At 42.3% G+C, this 21,243-nt stretch overlaps 1 protein-coding gene across 1 annotated transcript in view; it reads left to right on the plus strand.

Moving 5' to 3' along the window:
• slow (slowdown) overlaps positions 1-21,243 on the plus strand; it is a 665,232-nt gene that overhangs the window by 618,902 nt on the left and 25,087 nt on the right. The window contains exon 5 of the mRNA XM_067146546.2: positions 5,658-5,780. Within this exon, the coding sequence (XP_067002647.2) occupies positions 5,658-5,780 (123 nt within the window). The remainder of the gene's footprint in view (positions 1-5,657; positions 5,781-21,243) is intronic.

Below are 21,243 nucleotides of genomic sequence, written 5' to 3' on the forward strand. Positions count from 1 at the left end.
TTCTAAAAAACTGTTCTTTCGACTATGATGGAAAGTAGAATATGTAGTGTAAAATGTCTCTTCCGGAATTTATGAATTCTGTATCCATATTTTGATATAATTGTTGTGTGTGTCTTCATTATAGAACACTCTCGTACATTCCTTCGCATGAAATCGTACCATAATTATTCATTGTACAGCAAAGTACCGAGCGACTTAGCTGCGGAGTATTGGTCACATAGCTGTAGGCTTGTGTTCTGGAGATCGAGGGTTCGAACCTCGCCATCGACAGCCCTGATTTTTTTTTTCCGTAGTTTCCTATTTTAAAGCAAGACAAATGTCAGGTCTTTACCTTAATTACGGCCACGGCCACTTTCTTCCGAGCTCTAACGCTTTTCTATTCCAAACTTACCAAAAACCATGGTTTTACAGCCGTGATGAATCTTAGCCTACTAAGTGAACGCTGCTTAGGCTAAAGGTCTACAGTTTATGAGCTGACGCGTTGCCACCGCGACGAATCAATCAATCAATCAATACTGATCTGCATTTAGGGCAGTCGCCCGGTTGGCAGATTCCCTATCTGTTGTTTTCCTAGCCTTTTCTTAAATGATTTCAAAGAAATTGGAAATTTATTGAACGTCTCCCTTGGTAAGTTATTCCAATCCCTAACTCCCCTTCCTATAAATGAATATTTGCCCCAATTTGTCCTCTTGAATTCCAACTTTATCTTCATATTGTGATCTTTCCTACTTTTAAAGACGCCACTCGAATTTATTCGTCTACTAATGTCATTCCACGCCGTCTCCCGCTAACAGCTCGGAATATACCACTTAGTCGAGCAGATCGTCTCCTTTCTCCCAATTCTTCCCAGCCCAAACTTTGCAACATTTTTGTAACGCTACTCTATTGTCGGAAATCATCCAGAACAAATCGAGCTGCTTTTCTTTGGATTATTTCCAGTTCATGAATCAAGTAATCCTGGTGAGTGTCCCACACACTGGAACCATACTCTAGTTGGGGTCTTACCAGAGACGTATATGTCCTCTCCTTTACATCCTTACTACAACCCCTAAACACCCTTATAACCATGTGCAGAGGTCTGTACACTTTATTTACAATCCGATTTATGTGATTACCCCAATAAAGATCTTTCCTTATATTAACACCCAGATACTTACAATGATCCCCAAAAGGAACTTTCGCCCCCATCAGTGCAGTAATTAAAGCTGAGAGGACTTTTCCTCTTTGTGAAACTCACAACCTGACTTTTAACCCCGTTTATCATCATGCCATTGCCTACCGTCCATCTCACATTATCGAGGTCATGTTGCAGTTGCTCACAATCTTGTAACTTATTTATCACTCTATACAGAATAACATAATCCGCAAAAAAGCCTTACCGGTACCTCTGATTCCACTTTTTTACTCATAGCATATAAGTTAGGTATATATAAGAAAACATAAAGGTCCAATAATACTGCCTTGAGTAATTCCCCTCTTAATTATTACAGGGTCAGATAAAGCTTCGCGTACTCTAACTCTCTGAGATCTATTTTCTAGAAATATAACAACCCATTCAGTCACTCTTTGGTCTAGTCCAGTTGCACTCATTTTTGTCAGTAGTCTCCCATGATCCACCCTATCAAATGCTTTAGAGAGGTCAATCGCGATACAGTCCACTTGACCTCCTGAATCCAAGATATCTGCTATATCTTGCTGGAATCCTACAAGGTGATCTTCAGTGGAATAAACTTTCCTAAAACCGAACCGTTGTTATTTGCTTTCTAGACCGGGACTTATTAGTGAAAAAGAAGGATTTGCAAATTTTTATGTGCAATGCCACCTCACTGATGATTTGGTTGAATAGTCTTTTCTATATTAATGTCTCTTTCATATGCATTGAAAACTTGGAAAACTGTAAAAGATGATGCTCCTAACTAGCCTGCCTATCTACCACTGACAAGCTATAGAAAAGTAGCATGTCTGGCGCATGAGCATTACCAAAGACAATGGTGTTACCTCAGTAAGCACAGTACTGACTCCTTATACAACTGAAAGAAGAGTGCCACCTTCTGACGGCACCAATAAGTAAATGAATCGTGCTGACAGTACAGTATCTCCAAAAGACATCAGTGTGATGCTTTTAACACCATTGATACATGTAGAAACTAGCTCACCTCGTAGCTATGATCGTTAAGGTGTCAAGTCTATAATGGTCTAACACCGTGGTTAGCCGGTTCGAGTCCCGTTCATGAAAAAATTTCATCATTAGAACGTTGGCCGGCAGGGTAAGAGAGGGGGTAGTATACGATCTCGGTCTCTAGAAAGCGTGCCAAAATCCTTTCTTCAATTCCAGATTTCTCCGCTGTGTTCTCACAAATTGGAGCTGCTGATGGTGATTCATCCGTTGGGTGGAGCCTTGAACAGACCCATTGGTGCTATTCAACAGGAGGAGGCTATGAGCCGACACAGAGTTTCACCCTCTCTCTACCGCATCATCGCCATCATCATCATCATTTATCATCTCACATCCAGACGTGCAAGTCACCCATGGTAGTCGAATGGAAAGACCTGCACCAGGCAAGCCGAACATGTCCTGGAACAGTCCCAATACTAAAAGCCGTACACTAAATTAATTAATTCATTCATTAACTAGTAAAAGCTTTCGGAAAACAAAAACGATGCAATGTCTTCATGTACGCGAAATGCATATAACTTACACCCTTTGGAGATTTATTTATTTATCGTATGGCATATATATGCAGAAACAGGAAAGCAAGTACATTATATTTTAATGTCCAAAGTTGTTATCCATTCTAGAGCCTCTGTATTGGCCTCTATAAAATCAAACCAATCTCCAGGGTGGTGGTGGTGATTATTGTTTTAAGAGGAAGTACAACTAGGCAACCATCCTCTATATAACACTGATCAGAGGGAAGAAATGGAAGGGATCCGACACTTCGAAAAATGAAAATCGGCCAAAGGAAGACAAGGGCCACGAAGGGGCGTGAAAATGAAAGACTCCCTAGCCCTCGCAAACCTAATAGCGTCGGGGTCGGAAAAGAACAAGAGTTGACCAAGAGAGGTCGGATAGGATAGATGAAAGTTAGGAGCCCGGCACAAGTAAGTGGAAGCAATGCCACGACTCAGCTAAGGGCTCCGTGGTCGCCAACCCACGCTCCAAAGTTCAGAGCCCCTAGAGCCCCTTTTAGTCGCCTCTTACGACAGGCAGGGGATACCGTGGGTGTTATTCTATCGCCCCCACCCACAGGGGGACAATCTCCAGTGTAGGCTCTGCTGCTACACTCCTTTACAATGTGTTGGATGGTTTGAAAAGGAGCACCACAGTCACACTCGGGGGATTGTGTCTTTCCCCATTTATACAGGGACGCGGCACAGACTCCATGACCACATCGAATCCTATTAAGGATGGGCCAAGTTCTTCTTGGGAGATCAGACCTCGAATTAGGTGGGAAGAAAGGCCAGAGATGTTCACTTGTTTTTGAGATCCATTCTTCCTTCCATTGGGCATAGGGGGTTGAAATTGTCTTCTGTGAGCTTCTGAGCGAACTTGACTGGCGGATGTCTAGATTTCAACCGGTTCCTCTGAAGGTCAGGAATTTTGGAGTGGATGGGCAAGTCAGGGTTCTCATTTATCTTGGAGTATTCTCTCAACAGTGCTTGTGCTCTACGGAATGAAGGAGGCATGATGTTGCTCAATACAGGAAGCCAGTGGGTAGGTGTTGATCTTATTACGCCTGAAATAATCCTCATTGTGTTGTTGAGTTGAGTGTCCACAAGTTTCACATGGCAGCTGTTGATCCACACAGGAGCACAGTATTCTGCCGCAGAGAAAACTAAACCAAGGGCAGAACATCTCAAGGTAGTTGCAGAAGCACCCCAGGTTGTATCACACAACTTCTGCAGAATGTTGTTACGAGTCCTAATCTTTGCTGCTGTATTTACTAGATATTGCTTGAAGGAGAGTGTCCGATCAAATGTTATACCTAAGTACTTTGAATAGTTATTGTGTCTGAGGACTTTACCGTTAAAAGACACTTGGAGAGTACAGCTTGTCATTTTGTTATTTAGATGAAAACGTTTTGGAGACGTTTACGCGCAATCGTGTGTGGAAAAATGGTCAGAACTGATCATTCGCGAAACTCGAGTAACCTAGCGTAATCCTACAAAGACTCATCCGGCCTCTGCTCTCGTCTGAGGCGCAGAGGTAGAAACATTATACAGTAACGTTCCGAGTTGACTTTACCCATGTTCGGTGAATTGAGTAAAATTCATGTACGTTGAAATAAAAATAAATTAACAATTTTCCAGCAGAGATTACGGTACTGTGAGAGGGGAGAGTGCTTCCCTAGAAGCACAGACGTTGTAAGTTACGTCTGCCTCGTAATGGTGACAAAATGGTCATCAGTGGTAACAACGCGATACAGGTACTCATTGCCTCATTCCTTTCAACGGAACAGATGAGTACACAACAATTAGTTTAGATGTTTGCGAATATTCACGGACACTGACCCTTGACTTCTGTTCACTTTTGAGGCCACACCATCACTAGTATCGGTTCAAGACGATTGTGTCCTGTGTTGTGATGTGATGGTGTTGATGAGGTCTTGGATCATCTCTGTAGCTGGTAATTTTATTATTTCAATAAAAAGATGTGAACATATCTGATTTAAGACGCACATTGTATAGGTTTAACTTGCTAAATACTCTTGGATCAACCAGGGCCCGCTCAGTTTTGGAGAAAAATTTCATGTGTATGAAAAGTAGAGGGAGAGAAAGAGAGGGAGGTCAGAACGTGAATAGGATCAATGGATAGGAGGAGATATGAAGCAAAACGAACAGATCATTACGGGTATTGGACTGCCAAGACAACCGCTGCCAAGCTAGAGTGTCACTTGATGAGTGCGACGATATTCTCAGTGTAATTCTGGGCTTTAACGATGAGAGTAGATACAGCTAGCAAACAATTCTATGAAGAGAAGAAACGTTCAGCAAGGCATGTAGGATGGCATGGTCTGTCAACTATGGACCCCTGTCCAAACAACAATGACCTGGGAAAGGAACCTCCAACTTCTTATTTATCACTTCACGATGGTATAATTATTCATTACCGAGCGAGTTTGCTGCGCGGTGTGGGACGAGTAGCTGTAAACTTGCATTCGGGGAATGGTGGCCTCGAACTCCACCATAGGTAGCCCAAAAGATGGCTTTTCATGGTTTCCCATTTTCATACCAGGTAAACGCTGGGACTGTATCTTAATTCCGGCCACGACTGCTTCCTTCCTGTCCTGGTCCTTGCCCTTTTCTATCCCACTCTCGCCGAATATTTTTCTGAATTAGTGCGACGTTAAATCTTTGGCAACCGGACGAGTTAGCCGTGCTGTTAAGGGCGCGCAGCTGTAGGCTCGCATCCGGGAGACAGTGGGTTCGAATCCCACTTTCGGCATCCCTGAAGATGGTTTTCCGTGGTTTCCCATTTTCACACCAGGCCCACGGCCGCTTCCTTCCTATTCCTAGGCCTTTCCTGTCCCATCGTTGCCATAAGACCTATCTGTATCGGTGCGACGTAAAGCAAATAGAAAAATAAACTTTAGCAAATGAAATGTGTTGGTATGGACAGAAAGGAGTTCTATTATACTGTAAATATTTGTTGGCAGATATCGATGAGTGCCTGGAGAAGCCATGTGACCAGACATGTATTAACACCATGGGCAGTTTCCACTGCGTATGCCGCCAGGGATTCTCTCTGCTCGACGACGGTAGATCGTGCAGAAGTGAAGGTAAGCTTATTAAGTGTCCTCTTAATTTGGTTAGTGGAAGGAGAAATCAATAAGGTTACTTAATTGAGTGACCAGGCCAGAAAGAATTGTAGTTTAAATATTAATCCGCATGACCCGCTGCTACATATTGTAACCATGCCCTGGCATGTCATGAGGTCCAACAAATAATATATGCTGTTTCCCGCGACATTCTGTGACATATTTGGTCGTAGTGAGTATTATTAGCCCAGACCGGGATACGAGTAGCGCTGCGCCAGCTAGGAGGACGAGGGTCTAGTTACGCGCACAGAGGAAAAGAGAGCTATGTACAGCGAGACCTTGGAATTACGCTCTCTATTTGCAGACTGAGATGAGAAGAGCCACGCCAAGCGCAGGAGAGAATTTGGGTCAGAAGGCGGAGTCTATCACAGTGTTTTAACACAAGAGCTGGATATTCTCAGCGATTTCCCTGTATATCCACTGGTGCCAACCCATAGTATTCACAGACCTGCCAACTCCCCCGATTTAAGCGGGAGACTCCCTATTTTTGGTACCCTCTCCCTCTCCCCTGATCGCAGAGACTTGAGAACAGATTTAGTATTCGTGTACCGTATTTTTTATTATTATCGTTCGTTGAGTAGCTGGAGAGAATTGATGTTCAGCGGTCACTGGAAAGACAGATGCAATCAGCTGGTGGTCTTCTTAAAGAATACAGAATCTCTAATGTAATGCTTTTTATTTTATCATTTCCACATAACAATACTGATTGTTGGACTATTTTTTAGAATATTCACAAGGGCAAAAACACAATTCAGATCAAAGGTTCCCGAAAAGGAATTCTGGAAAAAATTAACCTTAAGACCCGTTAATCAAGTCCAATTGCTTTGTGTATAAATCTACTTCATAAATTCTTGAAAATCCCTAAGGCAGTTACAATGAGTAGTCATATGTTCTAAAGCCCAGGTACATGCAGTATTTCAGCATTAAGAAAAATTACGTAATTTGTTAAATAATATTCTTCAAAGTTACGTCATCAATGACGTGTCGTAACATGTCGGCATATGCTGCAAAGATATCTCCTGATTTTTTTTTAAATTTGAAAGATGGCACGTCTGTATTCAGTTGTTAATAATAATAATAATAATAATAATAATAATAATAATAAAAGTTTTGATACACGCTACGGAAACTTATGGACTCATTTGAATCGGCGTACTTTATACAAAGTAATGATGTCAGAAAATGTACTACATAACGAGAGTATCGGTAATGACGCACCTTTGACAGATGTACGTAAATAAGAAACAGATGTTAGGATCGCACCGCTCGAAAGAAATGAGCGAATCCCCAGGAGGTAATAACTGAACCGCGAATTTTCAAGAGAACGTTTAAAAGATTACGAGAGATCCAGCGATGCGATTTAAATGAAACTCAGTCAGTGGAAAGTGGAACTTTGGGCCACAATGTGACTACTCACACGACTCTGAGAAATCATTATTAACGGAAAGAATTTTGCAAGTGGGCGGGGCTTACCAACAATCTAGGTGACAAGCTGGTTTCACTATATAAGAAACCCCCCTAGCCCATAGTATTCCATTCTAATACAGTCTACCGCAGTTGTTACGTGTTAGCTGTGAAACTTCATCGGTCAGTGTGTGCCAGTGTGATCAGTTATTGTAATTCAGTGTGACTGAAAAGTATTGTGCACCATTCACTTTGAAGTACTGTGCTCAACTTAAGTCTGTGTTATAACAGACACTTCCATGTGAATATATAACCCTATTGTACGGGATGAAGGAAGGATGTGTGTGTGAGTGTAGGTGCTGGTAGTTCCCATATTAACATATTCACATGTTAAGGGAATACATACTATTAGAGTCAGTGGCGGTTCATGTGTAAAATGAAAGAGTGGGTATCTTCTGTTGAATGTGCGAACGTAGTGAGTTGCCGATATGTTCTGAAAATGCCGTGAGTAAAGCAAGTGTAGGTGGGAAGACGCAAATCGAATAATAGGAAGTACTAATATAGCCAGCGAATAGTGTCTGATTGAAAGTGTGACGCTCATATAAAACAACGGAAATCATCGACTGTGCCGTGTTATAAAGGGAATGAGTAGTGAGCTACAGAGACTCAATCGTTACTCGGTTAGTTCACTTGAATCCATGAGTGTGTCTAGCCATAGCAGGTTATTTGATGATGCATAAAACATTACATCATTTGCCTACATGTACGAGAGTGATCGTCGGACCCAAGAGAGGAATCTACGAGAGTCGCGCCTTATGCCTGCATTCATATCACCAGGGACCGCCTAGAACGTCCAACGGCATTCTGCAGATCAAGCCATCATGTACGGGACCCAGAAGAAGAAGATGAACCAAGCACCCTCCAGTAACGAAGCTTCCGTCATGGCAGCTTAAATCCCCCAGCTGTACCTTCTAATGACAGCCGATTACAAGCAGATGCGTTAAGTACATTCCATTGCTCTAAGCATGAATTTCATATCGCGTGTAAAATTTCAAAACTTGTGTAATCTAATTTTCTCTAGCATGTAAATATCTCAAGGATAGGTGAGCACCATACGTGTGTTTCGAAGGGAGTGAGGCTTTTAATTAATAGGTCTTTATATGGATTTCTTTTGTGATTGGAGTAATCACAATTTATCCCGTGGAATTTCTTGCATGAATTAGTGTTTGTTGTGTGTGAAGCATTTTAAAGATGGGATTAATACTTCAATAGACGTTCTAAGTCACTACATTTCCATTAGTCGTTATGAGTCATCATAACATTTCAATTGTAATTTGTTTCAATGCTTCACGAGTAAGGCTGGTAATACGCCGCCTCTTAACCTTAAGACTGCAACCAGATGAAGATAAAGACATAATTCGGGGTGCGTGACGTTGTGTTAGTTAAATTACTTGGTGAAATAGAGTCTTCTAAATGAATGAACAATGTGGTTTGAGATACTAGTGTGCGAGAGGAGGAGAGATGGCTCGTTTGGCAGTGTTTGAGATGACAGACCAGAAAGATGAAAGAATTACTATTGTAATCATTGTTAGGCTCACTAGAGCCGGATCTTTGATAAAATGATATGTGGTAACAATAAATGATGATGTGCCTGGACAAGGCGATAGACGTGTGAAATGACTTCAATGCATAGGCTGGGAGCGAAAGGGAAAGCGTTCTCCCAGCTGACGAATGCAGGTTACCGCTCAGAGATAGATTTACGACCTCTTTAGTGCGAAAGAATGCTAAGCCCGGAGATGAGTTCGCTCGGTTGTGAACATCTCAGGACATTCATACGAGAAGTCCTCTCCACCTGCTCATAGTGTTAAGAGTCGCATACCAATTATATATTCCCATCAACGTTGCAGACTCGATGTCTTATTAGATGAGGCGATTCCATCCATTTTTCTTATTAAATTAGATCGAAGGTAGGGTTTTCAGATATGCCCCCCGAAACCAGAAGAACATGAGTTCGAAACCTGGAAGGATCACAATTTCTATATGCATTCTTATCTGTGAAGTGTATTCTTTGTCCTTGTACTCTCAGGTGATTACACTTTTTATGTTCATGTGATAAACATGATGAACATGATGAACATATTGATGTTTATGGTGTCTAACAGGAAACCAATGTTGCTTGGGTCCGCTTTGTGATATAGTTGTCTATAATAAGATAATCCTAGAGAAACATGCATATGGATACTGTAATAATTCATTATGGTAGTAGGCAAAATACGGCGATATGATTTTTATGATTATGGGAATGTGCGTAACCGTGTTTCATTAAATACTTCACCACCATGAAAGTTGCCGAATAATTGTGTTCGTTTCCCGAGCGGTGCCATCCCAGTGTATATATTTAATCCTATGTTTGTTGTGCAGTAATATAACAGATACCAGCGGATGTCGATAATAAAACAAGGGGATGCCCTTATTCAATGAAAAGTGTAAATTCCTAGGTGCCTGCTTACAAGATGATTGGAGATGCCAGATTATAGACAGATATAAAACAGACTGACATGGACAAGGAGGCACCCTCCAGATAGTTGATTTATTTATGACATTGTCTCGTACAAATTTATTTTATGAATCAATCAGTTAATTAAAATTTTTGTTTGATTGGGAACAAACATCTCATTCAGTAGTACAGTATATTCCTCTCATGTTATATAACACCCTACTTTGACTATATTAAAATTTAGTGCCCACTTTTTATCGAACAGTCCACTGCCCGTATGCTTTTGAGCTTAGCCGTTGAGATAGTGAAAGTAGGGAGGATGGGGCTTCGATGCCCGGGATTGATCTCCGAAGTTTTCATCCTACAAATTTCCATTCGAGATTTATTTGTGAAACTAAGTTGCTTAAATGATGCCCTGATGAGCCCGGATCAGGTGCAATATTCCCCATTCTCCTATATGAATGTGAAAGCTGGACCCTGGATACAAGCACCGAAAAACGTAGATCTATAGATGCTTTTGAAATGTATTTGTATTGTCACTTGCGCATACCTTGGATATTGAAAATTTCAAATATCGGGGTACTTCATTGGATGAAAAAGTAAAAAGTACTGTTACTTATTATAAAACAAAGGAAAACAATACTTAGGACATGTTATGATGGGCGAGCGGTATCAATTAATACAGCTAATTATTGAAGGAAAGATAACAAGGGAAACGGTCCGTTGGTAGACGGAGAAATTCATGGCTATATGACATCCGAAGATGGCACAGGTGTACATCAGGAAAAGCTTTTAATGTCGCATTGTCAAGATCAGAACTGGCTACATGGGTCGCCAACCTCCGTATGAAGAAGAAGTCCTAAGAAGAAGAAGAAGAAGAAGCACTTCTGATCTACAGTAGTCTGTGTAGAGAGGAAGGGTTGAGAATGGCAAAAGCAGATGGGACACAGAAGAGTAAAAGGACAGCTTTCTAGAAATGTTACAACTGAAACGTTTTTGTTGTTGTTTATTTTTACAATTTGCTTTACGTCTCACGAACACAGATAGGTCGTATGGCGACGATGGAATAGGAAAGGCCTAGGAGTGGGAAGAAAGCGGCCGTGGTCTTAATTAAGTTACAGCCCCAGAATGTACCTGGTGCGAAAATGGGAAACCACGGAAAATCATTTATCACTTATTTTTTATTATTTAAAAGGGTTAACTACTTCCCAAACAATCTGGGCTACCACAAGGACGAAGTTCCACGCGAAACAAAATAATCTAAAACTTTTGTTCCTTCAAAAAAATACTATTTGTTTAGCGTCGCACCGACACAGATCGAATGGCGACAATGGGAAAGGAAAGGGCTAGGAATGGGAAGAAAGCGGCCGTGGTGTTAATTAAGGTATAGCCCCAGCATTTGACTGATGTGAAAATGGGAAATCACGAAAAACCATCTTCAGAGCTGCTGACAGTGGGGCTCGAACCCACTGTCTCCCGAATGCAAGCGCGTCCTTAACTGCATGGCCAACTCGCTCGGTAATCTAAAACTAAAACTTCAAATTAAACGCACAACAAAAACTCTGAAACCACAAAATAGCTCGTAAAAACGTTCCAAATTGTAAAAAAAAAAAAAAAAAAAAAAAATAGTTAGTAAAGTATCTATCAACGTCACAAAAAAGAAATCTACAAAAGTTAACTTCACGCATAATTAACAGTTGATACAAATCCTAAAGTCCGCATCTGTGGTGTAGTGGTTAGTGTGATTAGCTGCCACCCCCAGAGGCCCGGGTTCAATTCCCGGCTCTGCCACGAAATTTGAAAAGTGGTACGAGGGCTGGAACGGGGTCCACTCAGCCTCGGGAGGTCAACTGAGTAGAGGGGGGTTCGATTCCCTCCTTATCCATCCTAGAAGTGGTTTTCCGTGGTTTCCCACTTCTCCTCCAGGCAAATGCCATGATGGTACCTAACTTAAGGCCACGGCCGCTTCCTTCCCTCTTCCTTGTCTATCCCTTCCAAACTTCCCATCTCCTCACAAGGCCCCTGTTCAGCATAGCAGGTGAGGCCGCCTGGGCGAGGTACTGGTCATCCTCCCCTGTTGTATCCCCCGACCCAGAGTTTGAAACTCCAGGGCACTGCCCTTGAGGCGGTAGAGGTGGGATCCATCGCTGAGTCCGAGGGGAAAACCGTCCCTGGAGGGAAAACAGATTACGAACGAACGAACAAATCTTAAAAAGAAACCTTCAAAAACGTACCCGGGCAGCAATTTTATATCAAGACACGTTGTCTGTCTGTTAGGTCATCAGCCCAGAGGCTGGTTGGATCCTCAAATAGCACCACCAAAGGTTATGCGGTTATAAGGAAACCGCAAAAACCAATGGCAGCACCAAAATGAGGCGTACTAGGCAAGACGAGGAGTGAGGTAGTTTGCCATTGCTTTCCTCACTGGGTCAGAAAGTGCTATTGCAGCACGACTGACCCTATGAGCAACACTTTTCATAACAGTCAGATGCACTAGTCGTGCTCTGAATGTCATTACTCAGCATCACCCGTACCCCAGCAGCTTCCATATTGTCACAGCCATGGATAAGACTGGGACTTCGGTGGAAGCTACACTTTACTCTGGCCTGTGCTAAGAGATGGATACAAAAGTACTGTATCCATCAGCAGGCAACAAGACACGTTATCTGATCTATTTATAACGATGCTGCACGGGTCCTCAAGTTATTATTATTATTATTATTATTATTATTATTATTATTATTATTATTATTATTATTATTATTATTATTATTATTATTATTATTATTATTATAGTTTTGCATCCCACTAACTACTTTTACCTTTTTTCTGAGACGCCGAGGTGCCCGAATTTCGTCCCGAGGAAGTTCTTTTACGTACCAGTAATCTACCGATCCTAGGCTGGTGTATTTCAGTACCTTCAAATACCACCGGAATGAGCCGGGATCTAACCTTCCAACTTGAGCTCAGAAGGCCACCAGCACTCTGCCGTCTGAGTCACTCAGCTCGGGGGTAGTAAACTATACGAAGATCAAATGTGTAACTACTCTTGAAGAACGCATATTGAGTCGCCACGTTATACAAATATTTTAAAGTATGACTCTTATCAATGTAATTTAGCCCGGCTCCGTGGCTAAATGATTAACGTGTTTGGCTTTGGCCCACGGGGTCCCGGGTTCGACTCCTGGCCGGGTCTGGGATTTCAACCTTTATTAGTGCCCACCTTCGTAGCGGAATGGTAAGCACTATTATCTGCAATCATCAAAGGCCCGGGTTTGATTTCCGGAACTGCCAGAAATTTAAGAATGGCAGGAGGCTGTTATGTGGTTAAAATGGTACATGCAGCTCATCTGAAAGGAAATGCACCACCTCAGGATGAGGACTTGAGTTTACCTATCTTCATTAATTAATTCCAGTGGTTCATGTGCCGTCTTCATCATTAGAATTCATTATAGTTAGGCCCCATCCTCACGGCATCAACTCGAAAGACCTGCACCAGGTCTCTTCGGAGGTCATACGCCATTACAGTAGAACTCGATATCTCGAATTACTTCGGGAGCTAAATTTTATTTCGAGTTATCGAAATTTTGAGATATGGAGAATACCGTTTTTGAGCATGTATAGCACATAATTGAATCATATGTATCTACGGGCTTATATTGAATACATTATTTTTAACGGTATTTACAAATGTACACTGACTTATCAAATGTCATGGGATAGTCACCTAATAGCGTGTGGGGCCTACTCTGGCCCTGCGAACTGCAATGAGACGCCGTGGAAGTGAGTCGACAAGTCCCTGATAGTCCTCTGGACGCAGCTGACACCAAATCGTTTGCAGAGCGGCCGCCAATGCTGGTCTGTTCTTAGGTGCAGGATCCATGGCACGGAGCCTGCGTTCCAGGACATCGCAGATATGCTCGATAGGGTTCATATCGGGTCTCCTGGGTGGCCATGGCAGTCGTTGGACCTCCCCTGCATGTTCCTGCAACCATTCCCGGGCGACATGGGAGTGATGTGGCGGCGCATTGTCATCTTGAAACACCGCAGAACCGTCTGGGCGCTGGAAGGCCAAAAATGGGTGGAGATGGTCACCGAGCAGCTCAACATACCGCGTACCATTCAAAGTCTCTTCCAGAACAACTAGGGGGCCCATTACATACCAGGAAAATGCGCCCCAGACCATAACAGAGACACCATCGCTCTGGACCACACCTTCGAGGCAGGCGGGATCCATCGCTTCATGTGGTCTGCGCCATACACGGTGCAACCCATCGGCATGGTGCAGTTGAAATCGTGATTCGTCCGACCATATCACGTTACGCCATTGTTCCAGTGTCCATCCCTGGTGACTGGCGACAAATGCGCGTCGTTGTGCCTGATGACGTTCGGCACCCGTGTGCGGCGCCGGCTCCCATACCCCATACCCCATAGAACCCATCGGTCATCGAGGGTGGCTGGACGGCCGGTCGTTCGTCTGTTGTGGACGGTGACACCCGCCTTCAACCATTCACGATACACCCTGGACACGGTTGATCGTGTGAAGCCGAATTCCCGTACCACTTCCGAAATCGCACTTCTCATCCGTCGGGCACCGACCACCATACCCCGTTCGAACGGTGTCAGCTCACGACGACGTTCCATGTTACACCTGTCACATGCACAGCCACTGCTCACAAGGTCTCCTATACAACTGCCGCTGGCACAGGGGGCGTGTGGTGCGCAGACAACACACCTGCACATCAGTGCTCCGCTATCCCATGACATTTGCTCAGTCAGTGTACAATCTCTATTTTACGCCATCACTACCCTTATTACGGTATAGTAACTTTTTAGAAGACACGATACAGTACATGCAGGAAAGAAACAAGAAGCATACCTCGGTTAACACCTTTGGAAAAAAAAAAAATCCGTTGGTCTTCTCTGTTTGTTACTGTTAACCTTTCCTTCCTCCACGTCAATGCCTCGCAGCCGAGAGAGCTTGTTCCGCGACTTCGGGGGTTGTTTTCGTACGTGATCGGTAATTAATTCACACCCGAGAAACAGTGAAGCTTCGCCGATTTTTCGATTATTAGAAGTTTTAATTTTCCGGTTCCCGTCATATTAGCTCCCGGCATCACTCTAAACCTTTGTTTACTTGTTAACTGTTCCTCACAAACCAAAACGCGTTGATAACACCAAAACTGACGAAGTTTCTTTTAAGAGAGCACAAAGGAGGATAAACATAACGCATCAATATTGACATCCTGACAACGCTAGATTGTGACATATCGTAGGAAATTATATATCTAAACTGAAATCTATACACTTTTCCTGCATATCAGTAGAATTGTGTCCGACTCGTTGGCTGAATGGTCAGCGTACTGGCCTTCGGTTCAGAGGGTCCCGGGTTCGATTCCCGGCCGGGTCGGGGATTTTAACCTTCATTGGTTAATTCCAATGGCCCGGGGATTGGGTGTTTGTGCTGTCCCCCACACACCACACATAATACTATCCTCCACCACAATAACACGCAGTTACCTACACATGGCAGATGCCGCCCACCCTCATCGGAGGGTCTGCCTTACAAGGGCTGCACTCGGCTAGAAATAGCCACACGAAATTATTATAGTAGAATTGTGCAACTACCCAAACTACTATTTTTGCAAAGTCAGATTTTTTTGAAAAAGAGCAGTTTCAGTTTTACCACAGTAAGATGCTGCTGGTGGTGGTGATTATTGTCTTAAGAGGAAGTACAACTAGGCAACCATCCTCTATATAACATTAATCAGAGGGAAAAAAATTGAAGGGATCCGACATTACGAAAAATGAAGGTATCGGCCAGAGGAAGACAAGGACCACGAAGGACGTGAAAATGAAAGACTCCCTATGCGTCCATACGTAATACCGTCGGGATCGGAAAAGAACAAGAATTGACCAAGAGAGGTCGCATAGGAGGGATGAAAGTGAGGAGTCTGGCACAAGTAAGTGGAAGTGGAAGCAATGCCACGACTCAGTAAGGGCCCCATGGTCGCCAACCCACTCTCCAATGTTCAGAGCCCTGGGGCCCTTTCAGTTTCCTCTTACGACAGGCAGGGTATACCGTGGGTGTTATTCTACCGCCCCCACCTACAGGGGGTTTTACCACACTAATTGGTTACCGTTCTTAATATTGCTTTTTCTAGACCGTGTAACCAATTGATTTGCAGCGAGACAGGGATTTCTAATACATCAAATTGCCATGATCTCCCGTTGTACTGGTTTCGGAGTGATGGGCTTTAATCACGTGAAGCCAAACAATATATTTTAAAAATAACTAAATAACATACCTACTGATTTGGGCTCATTACTTTCTATGAGAGTGCTAAAGGATGTTAATTAAATACTTCATTATAATAGCTGTATTTCATAACAATCTATAACTAATAATCACAGGAATAGAACCAGCTTTTGGGTGGTTAGGCCGTGTGCATTATGCAGAGTTTCGTCCAGACGTGCCATTTGGACTCATCAGCTGGAATGGCACGCCCCTCCAGGACTCTGCTTAGCAGTGGCAGACCAAACTGTGTGGCCCCGCCGTGTTAGCAAATCTTTGGAGGGGCGTGCCATTCCAGCTGATGAGTCCAAATGGCACGTCTGGACGAAACTCTGCATTATGCACACGGCCTAACCACCCAAAAGCTGGTTCTATTCCTGTGATTATAAGATCTGCGGCCGTGAAAGCCTTTTTTGATAATCCATAACTAGTTTCTTACATCTCCAATATTTCTTCTTAAAACATAGTTACTGTTATTAAGAAGAACCTCTGCACCTATGTGAGATCACAGAAGCCGTTAATCATCTGTAACATTTTGGTAGATATTAATTTCTCTATAATTAATGTACAAAATGGAAGTGAAGAGCAACTCATCGAGGCCATTCAATCAACTTGTTATGAGTAGGGATTGAGACATTCCACTAGCTCTCCATTCTCCAAACCTGCGCCCCGTCTATCATTTCAAATCTCAGTAATTATTAATCTGAAAATATCAGATAATCTAAGTTATGCACCATAGTTAAAATAATTAGAATGTAGAAAATACAGCGCGGAAGCAGATGAAACAAAGTTGAACAATGAAGAATAGGCTACATACAGTACGAACTATAATTCATAGGAAAGTTGCAAATAGTTCCAAAATATTAGCTATTAAGTATACAATACACTATTATACAGTGGTTCTTTAATTATGCAGTGAAAGAAATCAACAAAATGAAAATCCACAGCCTGTTTCCAGTCATTCGACCGGGTCAGAAATGGAATGAATGGAGCCCCCATCTAGCGACGAGGATAGGAATTGTGCTGGCTGCAGAAGCCTGTCGCACTTCTCTGGGACAATGATTAATGAATGACAGATGAAATGATATTGGAGAGTGTTGCTGGAATAAAATATGACAGGGAAAACCGGAGTACCCGGAGGAAAACCTGTCTCGCCTCTGCTTTGTCCAGCACAAATCTCACATGGAATGACCGGGATTTGAACAACGGAACCCAGCGGTGGGAGGCCGGCGTGCTGCCGCCTGAACCACGGAGGTTCTATAAAGAATTCAACATATCGTTGAAATTGTACATAGGCTAATATTACTTTTATGCGATAGGGCCCTCTGTTATTACTTTGCATAGCCTATTATGTAAATTGTCAACATATCAACAATTGTCAATATTCGCATAGAGGAATATCTGAAAATTCCATAATGATGAGTTCTTTCAAAATAATCCGTTTGATCTTTGACGGTTCTGATAACAGTTACTATAATAGGCATTTCCACCATGGTCATTGAGTGCAGTTCTTTCGTCACCGGTCGATGCTGTATTCGATTGCTTCATTAAGGAAACGAAAATAATAACAAGGCGAATGCTAATAATAACTACCACGTGCTGACATTTCAATTTGACGCCATCTGGCTGTCTGCTCGTCAATTTCGACGTTCCGTTTTACTCTAGGCCTACTAAATGGCGGAGTAAGGGTGTAAGGAGAGGGCATATAAGTCTCCAGTAAGACCCCAAATAGAGTATGGTTCCAGTGTATGGGAACCCTCACCAGGATTACTTGATGCATAAACTGAAAAAAAAAAAAAACTAAAGGAAAGCAGCTCGATTTGTTCCAACAAAAGAGTAGCTTTACAAAAATCTTGCAAAATTTGGGCTGAGAAGACTTGGGAGAAAGGAGGCGAGCTGCTCAATTAAGTGGTATGTTCCGAGCAGTCAGTGGAGAGATGGCGTAGAATGACATTAGTAGACAAATAAGTTTGAGTGGTGTCTTTAAAAGTAGGAAATATCACAATATATGAAGATAAAGTTGGAATTAAAGAGGACGATTTGGGACAAATATTCATTCATAGGAAGGGGAGTTAGGGATTGGAATAACTTAGGCTACCAAGAGGGGTTCAATAAACTTCCAATTTCTTTGCAATCGTTTAAAAAAGGCTAGGAAAACAACAGATAGGGAATCTGAAACCTGGTCGACTGCCCTAAATGACGAGATTGATTGATTGATTGATTGATTGATTGATTGATTGATTGATTGATTGATTGATTGATTGATTGAACCGAGTCTCTCTTGTCTATATACATGATATACGGTACCAAAAGTCTCATTACCACCCCTACCTCCCGTACCTACATTGTAGACATTAGTGCGAAGTGTTCTTTCAACAGTATGTAACTTATAATGAGACTTGTCAATAACGGATAAGCCTGGGTGGGGAAATAAGTCGATTATTAAGAAGTGTCCGTTGTTCAGGGAAAAAAAGTGTCTGTTTCCACTCCGACACAAAGTTGTCGTCAACTGAACACGATATCCCACAAACGCAGTGGCGGCGATTAGTGGGGGTGAAGGGGGGGGGGGAAGTCGTCCCACACCCCCACCACCCACTTTGTGGTGAAAACATTATATTTTGATTCCATTTTAGCCGCCTGGAACTAGGAATTACTAAACAAAAGCAATTTGTACAAACCCCGTTGTCTTATCAGCTTATTCTTTCCTTTAATTTCTTTAATTATTAAGAAAAACACGTAGGTAGCAGAAATGCGCACAAAATGTCACTCGTCGTGGCTAACCGATTCGTAACGCGCCGCAGCAAGTAGCGGAGACTTGCGCAGCAACGTGCAGCACGTGCTGTGAGGAAGGGCAGCAGAGGTATATTTTTCCTAAGTCATGGATACTGAGGTATGATTCATCCTCTTGCCGCGCACATTCGTCAGTTTGGCAGTCTCACTCAGTCAATGTCTGTACAGTTTGTTAATGTTGTGTGTGAATTTGTATACGATGATGCTGAATTTAGAATGTTAACTAGTAGTATTTCCTGTCATTTTTTTGCCCCCCCCCGTGAAACTGCTTGTTGTATTCCATTTGTTGTTGTTAGGTAGTTATGTTTTAAGTTTATTATCACTTGTAGAGTTAAGCTAGTAGTAAGCTCAACCTATAGTATTGTAAGCCGTTGTGGTAAGCACTGGAAATACATAAGTTGTGTGTGAATTTTTATGTGGTGATGCTGGATTTAGAACGTTGACTAGTAGTATTTCTTGTAATATGTCTTTCCATGGAATTGCTTGCTGTACTCTTGCTGTTCGTTTCTTGTTGTTGTTGTTGTTGTTGTTAGGTAATCGTGTTTACTTTATTATTACACTACTGTGAGTGACCATTGCCACCGGGATGTTTCCCATTTGCGATGTACCAGTATTGTTAATAATAATAAAAAAGTACTAACTGATTTTTAACTGTATAATCATGCTACACTTTTATTTAATTGTAATACATGTGTAATTATTGTCCTTTTGAGAAAATTTTATTGTATATAATTGAATTAAAATCTTAAAAAACTGTTATTAACATACACCGTTTAGTAGCTTTGTTTTTTTCAATTTTAATGTAACCCACCCCCCACCCCCTTTCCACTATATCTCTCAAAGTGGTGGTGTTGGTGATTATTGTTTTAAGAGGAAGTACAACTAGGCAACCATCCTCCATTAAAAAAAATGTATACTATGATTATTATTCTAATTAAATATTTATATAACACTAATCAGAGGAAAAGTTGGAAGGGATCCGACACTTCGAAAATGAAGATATTGGCCAAAGGAAGACAAGGGCCACGAAGGGCGTGAAGATGAAAAACTCCCTAGCCCTTACAAACCTAATAGCGTCAGAGTCGGAAAAGAACAAGAGTTGACCGAGAGAGGTTGGATAGGATAGATGAAAGTGAGGAGCCTGGCACAAGTAAGTGGAAGCAATGCCAGGACTCAGCTAAGGGCCCTGTGGTTACCAATTCACGCTCCAAAGTTCAGAGCCCCTGGGGCCTCTTTTAGTCACCTGTTACGACAGGCAGGGGTACCATGGGTGTTATTCTACTGCCCTTACCCACAGGGGGATATATCCCTCAAACCGGGAAATTTTTGTTGTCTACAAATTTTTGTGCCTCCCCATCAATTCTAATTCCCATTCGTCGCTACTGCACAAACATTTCGAAAAGCGATGTTATGCCTAATCCTGAACTAGTCAGGCCAGCCCACAGATGCAGTTGTGGTAGACACAAATCCCACCAGATTTTTAAAAATATCTACTAAAAGACATATTAAGACAATGACTCATAGGGTTGCCAGGTTTTCAAACAAAAAATATGGGAGATTTTGGAAATGATAGCTGAAATAATCCCATAGGGAATCTGAAATATGTCCGTTATTGGACATTATAAATTTTCCAGCTAACTCATTCCTGGTTGCCAGCGTTTCGCCCCCATGTGCTAGGTTGGGCTCATCAGTTGGTACCTAACACACTTACCAAGACACATGGCTAGTGCATACCGTGGAGGCCACTGCATAGGCTACTTGAAGCCACCAGCAGTGCCAATGCACAATGAGAGACTTTGTCTCTTTACGAAAAATTGATGCCTGCTTGACCATCAGATGATATAGATGTTGATTCCCATAGGGAATCTGAAATATTTGTCCCGAATGAGTAAATTTATAATACCAATATAAATGGTCCGTTATTGGACATTATAAATTTTCCAGCTAACCAGCTAACCAGCTGATTGTTGATTTGGGAATAATAATCTTTGAATGACAGTTTACAATTTTAGGTTTGGGGTTCTTCACCTAATCAATACTTGTATAGTGTTAATTATACGTATTTACATTTAAAAGTACATTATGATTGCAGGACTAGTTTCAATCCTCTGTTGGGATCATCTTCAGCTGCTAAATGTATCATGAACACACTCACTCACTCACTCACTCACTCACTCCGTAGGCTTCTGAGTGACGTAAAGTTCCCTTGCCGATCTCATAATCCTCTTCCATCCTTTTTGATCTTGAGCCCGCTCTTCCCAATTATCAGTTTGGAGGGTCCGGCATAACTTGTTGATCTCCTTCTTCCAGGTGCTTCAGGGTCTTCCTGAAGCTCTTTTCCCATTAAGAGATCCCTTGTATAGATCTACTGGTGCTCTGTTATCCTGAATCCTCAGTACTGTACATGTCCAACCCAGCGCAGTCTGTTGGATTCTATT

The sequence above is a fragment of the Anabrus simplex genome, chromosome 4 (assembly GCF_040414725.1).
Source record: "Anabrus simplex isolate iqAnaSimp1 chromosome 4, ASM4041472v1, whole genome shotgun sequence".
NCBI classification, from domain to species: domain Eukaryota; kingdom Metazoa; phylum Arthropoda; class Insecta; order Orthoptera; family Tettigoniidae; genus Anabrus; species Anabrus simplex.